The following is a 9,593-nucleotide window of genomic DNA, read 5'->3' as shown; positions in this document are numbered from 1 at the left end:
GGGGTTCAGTATCTTGCCCAAGGACACTTCGACATGCGGACCAGGGGAATCGGACCAGCGACCTTCCGATAACAAGACACTGGCTCTACCCCTGAGCCCTAACCCTAACCCACAGGTTTTTAATACTTCTACTGTATCTGTGTATTTATACTGCAGTATTTATATTTATACTTCATCTGTTCAGTACTTACAGCATGTTTCTACTGTTTACACCTGCTTTTATTTTGTGTGTCTGACAGGAAGTAGGTAACCACGTGCCTTAATTTCGTCATGACTGAAGCTTTTATTTTGTCAGTCTGACAGGAAGTAGTTCCGTCACAGTTCCTCTGAACAGCCTCACTGTGTCGGCGGCTCGCGCAGTTTGTTTGTTTGTTTGTTTGATTTGTTTGTTTACGTCACGGTGACGCTGCTGACGGTTAAGACGTGAGCACGCGGCTGTGAAACGACTCACGGAGCGCAGAGTCACCGGCAGGTACCGGGACCAGGACGGGACCAGGACCAGGTGAGTCCATCAATCAGTGCACACGCGCGCGCGCGTTAGTGTTCAGAAAGCTGAAACGCCCCTGACGTCATGATCTGAGTCTCTCTGATTGATTATAGATTCAGTTTTTGATGGGTTCTGGTCTGGTCTGATCCCATGACTGACTCAAGGACTTCCCAAAACTTTTAAGGAACAAAAACATGTTGAAGTTAAAAAAAAACAACAAAACTTTATTTAAACTGCAGGTTGACACAAACAGACGGGTCTGAGTCACTCACCTGAACTAACTGATGATCTGTGTCTTTGTGTCTGTTTTAAGAGTCATTTAGAAGATTTATATTTAAGAAAAACATTTTTATATTTAAACTTTAAAGTGATGACGAGGAACTTTCAATTTTTGTTGATTCTTTTGGACACAAGCTGTCCGATCAGCGAAGATGACGGAGCGTGCATTTGTTTTGGGAGAGAGTGACAGAGAGACTGCAGGATGGAGGTATTGATATGTGATTTTATATATGATACATGTGATCGGACCCAAAGCATTAATAAGAACTATATAAAGGTCTTTTATAATCTTTGCATCTCCTCCTCCTGATGATATAAAGTCAGGCTCAGTCATCGTCTCCTCCTGATGATATAAAGTCAGGCTCAGTCATCTCCTCCTGATGATATAAAGTCAGGCTCAGTCATCTCCTCCTGATGATATAAAGTCAGGCTCAGTCATCGTCTCCTCCTGATGATATAAAGTCAGGCTCAGTCATCATCTCCTCCTGATGATAGAAAGTCAGGTGAAGTCTCGTAGTCCACAGAACATTTCTGGAGCTTCACAGTAAAACAGAGTTGCAGCATTCTGCTAAACAACTGAAGCAGCTGGAGACTTGATTTAAAACATCAGATGCCTCCATACAGCTCGTCTGCTGTGATCACAGTCTGTAGGAGAGATGAGATCACAACCTGATCTGAGGAGATATTATTTACACCCTCACCGTGCGGTCGCTCTGAAGAGATTTCAGCTTAATAAAAGGTGTAATTAACGTCTTTTCACATCAGTTTGGGATCTCGGGGATGACCTGACCCACCATCAGCACTGAGGTGAACAGATGATGACTGAATTTACTTTTTGGGTGAACTGTTCCTTTAAATATAATTTAAAACAGTTCAAAGCTTCAATTATGTGTCAAAACAAAATCTTTACTCGCTTCAACATAACCCTGCTCTCCAGTCTCCTCCCAGTGTTCCCAGTGTCTTCCCAGTATGAGCGTGCAGCCTCGGAGGATCCGTCTGAAGCCCTGGTTGTTGGCTCAGGTGAACAGCGGCAGGTATCCTGGTCTCCAGTGGCTCAGTCCAGACCACCGACTCTTCCAGATCCCCTGGAAACACGCCACGCGCCACACACCAGCGTCTGACGACGAGAACACCATCTTCAAGGTGAGCGGTGACCTCTGACCTCTGAACAACATCCTGTTTGATTCTCTGTCTCATCTGATTGGTCCATATTCAAACAGTTTGTTTTTAAGTGATCAATAACGTCAAAGTGAGTCGAATGTCTGTGAACTGATTGAGTGAATTTAAACAGGAAGTTACTTCACTCTTTAATTAAAAGTTATATTTATGAATCAGGCAGGAAGTGAAAGTGTTCTGATCTGCAGCTGAAGTCAAAATGTAAAATGTTCAGTTTGTGTTTGAAGGAGAAGTTGTGATGAAACTCATCATCAGACCCACAGAAAGCCACGAAGAAGAAGGAACTGTGTGACTTCCTCCACTTCCTGTTCACAGCTTGTGTAACTTCATGCTGATTGGCTCCTCACTGAACTGTACTGCTGATTATGTCACTTCCTCTTTCACTGCTTCTGCTTTTCCTTCAGACTGAACAGGTTTCATTAAAAATGATCCTCTGACACTTTTCTATCAGACTTCCTGTCATGTGACCAGTTTGATATTTAAAGGGGCAGTTCAACATTTAGTGGACTCTTCTTCTCTGAGAGCTCAGATTGAATTCACTTCCTGTCTGCAAGTTAGAGAAACCACTTGGAGTTTTATTAACTGATAATGTCACATGTTTGTGTTTTATATATTTTAAATGTTATCAATTCTATGTTTCCAAATTCCATGTTATATCTCTTCTACATTTACATTTACATTTAGGGCATTTAGCAGACGCTTTTGTCCAAAGCGACTTACAATAAGTACATTTGTCACAAGAAAGAAACCACGACATATCACCGTCAATAAAGTAGAAAAGATAGAAACAATTTTCAAGCCCTCATCTGAGCAAAGTAGCTGCTATTTATCACAGATACCACAAGTACATAATTGTTATGATGTAAGTGCCAAAGATAAGAACATACAAGTGCATATGATTTTTTTTGGGGAGGGAGTCATGCTATGCGGGGTCGAGGTGAAGTCTGAACAAGTAAATCTTGAGTCTTTTGTGGAAGATGGCGAGTGACTCTGCAGTCCTGACATTGGTCGGGAGTTCGTTCCACCACTGAGGCGCCAGAACAGAGAAGAGTCGCGACTTCACTGAGCAGCCTTTGTTTGCTCTCAGCGAGGGCGGTACCAGCCGGCCAGCTGATGTAGTAGAGCGAAGTGCTCGCGCTGGGCTGTGTGGTCTGACCAGTGTTTGGAGGTAGATGGGTGCAGTTCCGTTGAGGGCCTTGAAGGCCAGCACCATGGTCTTGCATCTGATGCGGGCCGCAACGGGAAGCCAGTGGAGGTCACGGAGGAGGGGGGGCACATGGGAGAGTTTGGGTAAATTGAAAACGAGGCGCGCTGCAGCGTTCTGGATACGTTGCAACGGTTTAGTCGCATGTAGTCTTCTACATGTAAAAATAGAAAAAAACATTTTACGGGTTTCATTACATTTTATTTTGACAGGTTTTCATGAAGTTTTATTTTGATGGGTTTCGTCACGTTTTATTTTGGTGCAGGTTGATGCGGCGCTGTGGGATTGTCACTCCGTGGTCCGTGTGTGTGACGTGTTGGGGACCCCCCGCTGATCAGTTTGCCAAAAGACAAAGCTGCCATGTTGTTGTGCTACTAGCATGCTGGTCCTACTAGTGATTGTTTGTCCTCATCGACAGATTAAAAGTATCAACCAGGATGAAGCAGATCATTACTGCGTTTCAAACTGGGGCACAAGACCGAACGGAAGTGAAAGTGAAACATGTCTGCTGTGTTCCCTCTGTAGTATTTATCCATGCTAAATAACACGTCCTGGCACTGAACCGTTCTACTTTGTTTATGATCTCTGGTCATGTCTCTGCCACAGTAGATTGAACATGCCGGTCCTATAGTGATTGTCAGCATCCACAGATGTGTTTTAAACTGGTGCATGAAGCCAAACTGAGTGAATACACAGGACACATAACTTTACACTCTGTGGCTTCAGTCATAGTCTGATTACCAGCTTAAGTGACTGGCCAGCGGGGATCGTGACGTCGAGCTCATTTCTCCAAAAGTTGAGTCAGCTTTAACTTTCCGCCCCAGCCGGCAGCGTTTTTTTGCAGAACCCCCTGCAGCCCACATTAAAATGAATGGAAAACCTATGTTTTCGCCGCAACACTGGATCCAATGTGAATCCAGCCTGAATGAAAATGTACAGTGTTTTAGTAAACCTTTTTTTCATGTCTGACAGGCAGTCTTTGTGTGAATGTGAATATGGTTTGTGAGCCCTGCTTGGTGTCTTGCAGGCATGGGCTCTGGAGACAGGTAAATATCAGGAAGGTGTGGATGAACCCGACCCGGCGAAGTGGAAAGCGAACCTTCGCTGTGCTCTGAACAAAAGTCGAGAGTTTCAGCTGAAATATGATGGAACGAAGGAGACGCCAGTTCAACCATATAAAATCTACGAAGTGTGTGAGCAGCCCGGGAATACAGGTGAGAACACTCACCTGGAGTGATGTCAAACAGGTGAACAGGACTGTAGCTAACACACTGAGGTCTCATTGATACTAAAGGAACCTGATGAATACTGATCAGTTTGTCTGACTGATCAATACGTCAGTGATGTGAGTTTGATCTGATACATTATGATGAAGCAACACGCTAACTGTTAGCCTTAGCATGCTACTAGCATATGTAAACTCAGATTTAAAAACTCTGAGTTTCTTTAGAAAACTGAAGAATTAAAACATCTGTAATGAATGTTGCTGATGAGTGTCACAGGGTTTTAAACTCAGTTAAAGGATTTTATCTTTCAGTTCCTGCAAATTACTTTTATTTATGTCATGAACTCATTGATTGTTCCTGACATCTGATTGGTTTGTTTTCCGTTTTCTGACATCGGATTGTTTTTTTTGTTTCAGATGCTGGTGATGATGATGATGGTGAGGAGGTGAGGAAGAAAACGATCAAAAATACAAACGTTCATATTTTAATCACCTGAACGACTCAACAAGTCAAATCTTTTTAATTCTCAGATGCCGAATCTGATGGAGCTCTCAATCAGTGAGTATCTGAACCTGTTATTGATCTGAACGTGTTATTAATCTGAACGTGTTATTGATCTGAACATGTTATTGATCTGAACGTGTTATTAATCTGAACCTCTTATTGATCTGAACGTGTTATTGATCTGAACATGTTATTGTTCTGAACATGTTATTAATCTGAACATGTTATTGATCTGAACCTGTTATTAATCTGAACCTGTTTTTCACCTGAACCTGTTATTAATCTGATAATGTTATTGATCTGAACGTGTTATTAATCTGAACCTCTTATTGATCTGAACGTGTTATTGATCTGAACATGTTATTGTTCTGAACATGTTATTAATCTGAACATGTTATTGATCTGAACCTGTTATTAATCTGAACCTGTTTTTCACCTGAACCTGTTATTAATCTGATAATGTTATTGATCTGAACGTGTTATTAATCTGAACCTCTTATTGATCTGAACGTGTTATTGGTCTGAATGTGTTATTAATCTGAACCTCTTATTGATCTGAACGTGTTATTGATCTGAACGTGTTATTGATCTGAACCTGTTTTTCACCTGAACCTGTTATTAATCTGAACGTGTTATTGATCTGAACGTGTTATTAATCTGAACCTGTTATTAATCTGAACCTGTTATTGATCTGAGCGTTTTTACGTTCAGTCTGGTGAAAGTTGTGTTGTCGACACTGCCGAATCTGAGGAACCAGATCTGGAGCCTGACGATGTAATGTGATGATGTCATGTCTCCTCAGACCCTAGGAACAGTGACCCCGCCTCCTTTAGCTCCTTCGCAGTTCGTTCAGACATCAGTCAGTTCAGTCTGTCCACCGACGGGACATTTGGACCTCCTCAGGTGATCCCGATCCCTCTGCTCCCAGAACGAGTCATCTCCATGACCTCAGACCTCCCCATGACCCATCCTGCAGGACTCTCTAACGGACTCCAGGACCTGAATCCTCTGCCCCCCTCTGCTGCCTCTGCTGCCCCCGAGCCGGCCCTGATGGAAGCCAGCAGCATGGGGGGTGCCCAGAACCAGACAGATGGTCAGAACCACCAACCCTGCAAGTACGACCTGCTGAGCAGCATCCCACGTGAGTAGCATCTCTGACCTCTCGTGCTGATTGGTTCAACATGCCAGAAGTTTTAGCCTAGCTTAGCACAAAGACTGGAAGCAGAGGGAAACTGCTAGCCTCCTTCTGGTTTTCTTTCAAGACCCGCTCCACTCGGCCTCTGATTGGCTTGTGTTTTTGTATGACAAAAGCCACAACGGCTTTGTGGTCTGGCACAACCATGAGATAAGCAGCAGAGTTCAACTGATTGTCTAGTTAACAAGTCCAGAGACAGTTGGGCAGCAAAGTGCACCTCCAGAGGAGGAGGAGCAGCAGACAGAAGGAGGAGGTGTGTTCACCAGGAAACTACAGCCCATAAACTGACCAATCAGAACAACAAAAGCTCAGAACAACCAGATACTGTGAGCGTTCACCAAACCAATGAAGCCAACCAATCAGAGGAGTAGTAGGGCGGGTCTAACAAGAAAACAGGGATCCATGACACCGCAGCCTTGCTCCATCAGAAGAGCCTCAGTGTTACTCACCTGGCTCGAGGTCCAGGTGACTGAAGCAGCAGGTTTACCTAAGGATCACCTGGACGTCTTGCCCACCTGGTGGCTCACAGTGAAGCAGGTGTGGTGGATGGTGGAACAGGTTCTGGGCCTGGGCCTGTTGCCATTATAACAGATATGCTTACTGTCCCCTCTGTGTTGCCGTAGTAACAGATCTAGACCTGAAGTTCCAGTACCGGGGTCGGACGATGGGCTCTCTGACCGTCAGTAACCCTCAGGGCTGCCGGTTGTACTACGGACACCTGGAGCCGACCCCGGAGCAGGTGGACCTGTTTGGACCCGTCACCCTGCAGCAGGTCCTGTTCCCGGGCACATCTGAGATCCAGAACCAGAAGCAGCGGTTCTACACCGAGGCCCTGCTAGACGTGATGGACCGTGGTCTGATCCTGGAGATCTGGGAGCAGGACATCTATGCCGTCCGGCTCTGTCAGTGTAAAGTGTTCTGGTCCGGACCAGGCATGCCCGAACAGGGTCCACCGAACCCGATGGAGAGGGAGAGGAAGATCAAAGTGTTCAGCCTAAACGACTTCCTGCAAGGTGACCAATCAGAGAGCAGGGCGAGAGCTTCTGAATGTTTTTGTCTGGACCTGATGATGTACTGTTCTCCTGTCCACAGGACTGATCCTGTTCCAGAGAGGTGAAGCTCAGAACCCTCCACCCTTCGACATCACCTTCTGCTTCGGGGAGGACTGGCCTGACAAGAAGCCCAAAGAGAAGAAACTCATTGTCGTCCAGGTGCGTTCAGGTGACGTCAGGTTACCTTATGACTCGACTTAGGGCGACGACATGATTATGAAACGATTATCGACACATCAAAAGTTTTATCTCTAAACATGATTTATTTTTCTGTGACAATGTGCTACTTTTAAAAAATGGCAAATTTCTACTGATCAAAGAGCAGGATAGCACCTGACAAGTGTCCACTCACTCCTGATTATGGTCCTCAGCCATTATGTTTTAAATTGTTTTTAAGAAACATGTAACAATTTTGTTATCGTGACCAACAACTTCCTGTGGATCTGGAAGTGGTTTTAAATAAAATAAATTGTCTGTTAAAACATGTAGGACACAAATTCTGATGTTTTTAGATGTAAACGATGAGTTACATGGTTCTCATCATCCAGTTTTAACCTGGTTCTGGTTCTGGTAGTCCAGTTTTAATGTGGTTCGGGTTGTCCTCAGGTGGTCCCAGTTGTGGCTCGGATCCTGACGGAGATGTTCTCTGGAGAACTCAGCTGGTCCACAGACAGCATCCGCCTGCAGATCTCAAACCCCGACGTGAAGGACCAGACGGTGGAGCAGTTCAAGGAGCTGCAGAGGCTCCTGCAGAGCCAACACATCCAGGGGCCCTGGACCCCCAATGTCCCCTGAACACCAGGAACCTGACATCATCATCATCAGGACTCCAGGTTCAGGAGGACCTGACACCACCATCATCTCACCTCCTCTTCAGTCAGTTAGTATTAAAGAGTGGACTGCTTCTTTAATGAACAATGCTGCTCTGATCGTTTGTTCTGAATCTGTTTGTCTATAAAGCTTTGAACAGATTGATGATGATGTATAAACCTTCATCCCAACAGGTTTATTGTTTTATGTTTTGACGTTCCCACTGCAGCTGAAGAGAACTTCAGTTTGATCCTGAGCACCTGACTGTTCTGATTCAAACAGATGTTATCGTGTTCAGTGAGAACAAACTGAAAGAGTGTATTCTTATAAGAGTGTATTTTTCTCTGAGTGTATTCAGGATGTCAATAAACACCGCTGCAGTATTCTTTCATACATCAGCTGTGGTTTTTAATCAGCAGGGAGGTGACATGAGATCCTCAACAGTCCAGGTTCTTTGATGACTTTAGACTTATGACCTACCTTCTCTTTGGTCCTTGGTTGTTCCTGACTGAACTGAAGCTGTGCTGCAGTACAGGAGGAGGTTGCGAGTAGGTGCCGTCAGTTTAATTAATCACAGGTGTGAAGTGACAAATTATTCTTAGAACCTGTTGAACCTTTACGATCATAAACACTGTCAGAAATGATCTGAAACAAAGTTCAATTATGGATCTTGAGAACAGTCTTATAAATGAGGCTCAAGTTTCTGTCCTTTGGTTCAGGATCTGGACTCTGCTGGTTCAGGTCTGTGTATCAGGTGAAGATAAACAGAAACCAGTTTGACCACAATTCTCACTCCACCAGGATGGCGCTTTCATGATGTCGGATTAGTTAGTGAAGTTAAAACACCTGATGCTCAGATTTGATTGGTTCAAGACTTCCTGCAGTCTGACAGTAATAACCCTTTTTCACAGCAGCCAGTTTGACATCACACAGTAGGTTAAACACAGGTGTTATCAATGATACTAATCAAGATTCTGTTCCATTCAGGTCAAACAGGGTCATGGTGCTGCTAGTGTTCATGTTGGCTCACTAGAAAGTCTCCACCACACTAAATGGAACGCAACCTTCATTGTCATTAATAAAACCTGTGTTTACCTTCTATTTCATGTCAATGTAGCTGCCATGAAAAAGGTCTTAGTGACTCTAAATCAACATATTTACAGTTTCAGCTGCTGCTGGAGGCCACCGTACACCGATCAGCATCCAGTCTGAGACCAGCAGCTGATGTCATACAGACCTGCTCCTCACTGAGGGACACTGAACAATAATGAAGAGAACTGCTTGCTGCAGTCCAAAGACATTCAAAGAACGCCATATGTTCAGTTTTACCTCAAATACTCCCTACATGATCCAAAGCCGAAGTGTTTTCACGTGAATGTAAGATGTTGAGTTCAGGATTACACCTGCTGAATTTTTCTTCATCGACCACAGGGGGCAACAATGACCTGTTCCACCCTCAACTTAACCAATCATACATTAGGAGGTGTGGAAGTTAACATTCACACCTCCCGATAAATGTTTAGTGAACAGTCACACCTGATACACGTTTGTCTAGTTAACATTCACACCTCCTGATACATGTTTGGGTAACATCACACCTGATGAGCTGCAGCAGCTTCAGTTAAGTCTGCACAGAGACACTGCCAATTGGACAGTCTCT

General features: G+C 44.3%; 1 protein-coding gene across 1 annotated transcript; it reads left to right on the top strand.

Annotated features, from left to right (window-relative positions):
* The first annotated feature begins 311 nt into the window (after positions 1-311).
* irf5 (interferon regulatory factor 5) lies at positions 312-8,326 on the top strand. The gene is made up of 9 exons (XM_084345285.1): positions 312-502; positions 1,704-1,909; positions 4,174-4,360; positions 4,789-4,817; positions 4,903-4,930; positions 5,679-6,017; positions 6,695-7,084; positions 7,164-7,282; positions 7,730-8,326. Exons 2-9 carry the CDS (start codon positions 1,736-1,738, stop codon positions 7,916-7,918), a joined length of 1,455 nt encoding a protein of 484 aa, XP_084201411.1. The 5' UTR covers positions 312-502; positions 1,704-1,735; the 3' UTR covers positions 7,919-8,326.
* Positions 8,327-9,593: the final 1,267 nt, after the last annotated feature.

Source organism: Pagrus pagrus (assembly GCF_965226575.1).
Source record: "Pagrus pagrus genome assembly, chromosome: 23".
Lineage (NCBI taxonomy): Eukaryota > Metazoa > Chordata > Actinopteri > Spariformes > Sparidae > Pagrus > Pagrus pagrus.
Note: the sequence above shows the minus strand (reverse complement) of the source record. Positions and strands in the feature narration are given on the sequence as shown.

Excerpts from the sequence above, each read along its gene's own strand:
- irf5 (XM_084345285.1), top strand. The coding sequence starts at position 1,736 with ATGAGCGTGCAGCCTCGGAGGATCCGTCTGAAGCCCTGGTTGTTGGCT. Across the intron at positions 4,361-4,788 it reads TGAGCAGCCCGGGAATACAG|ATGCTGGTGATGATGATGAT; the intron begins GTGAGAACACTC and ends TTTTTGTTTCAG. Across the intron at positions 4,931-5,678 it reads TCTGATGGAGCTCTCAATCA|ACCCTAGGAACAGTGACCCC; the intron begins GTGAGTATCTGA and ends ATGTCTCCTCAG.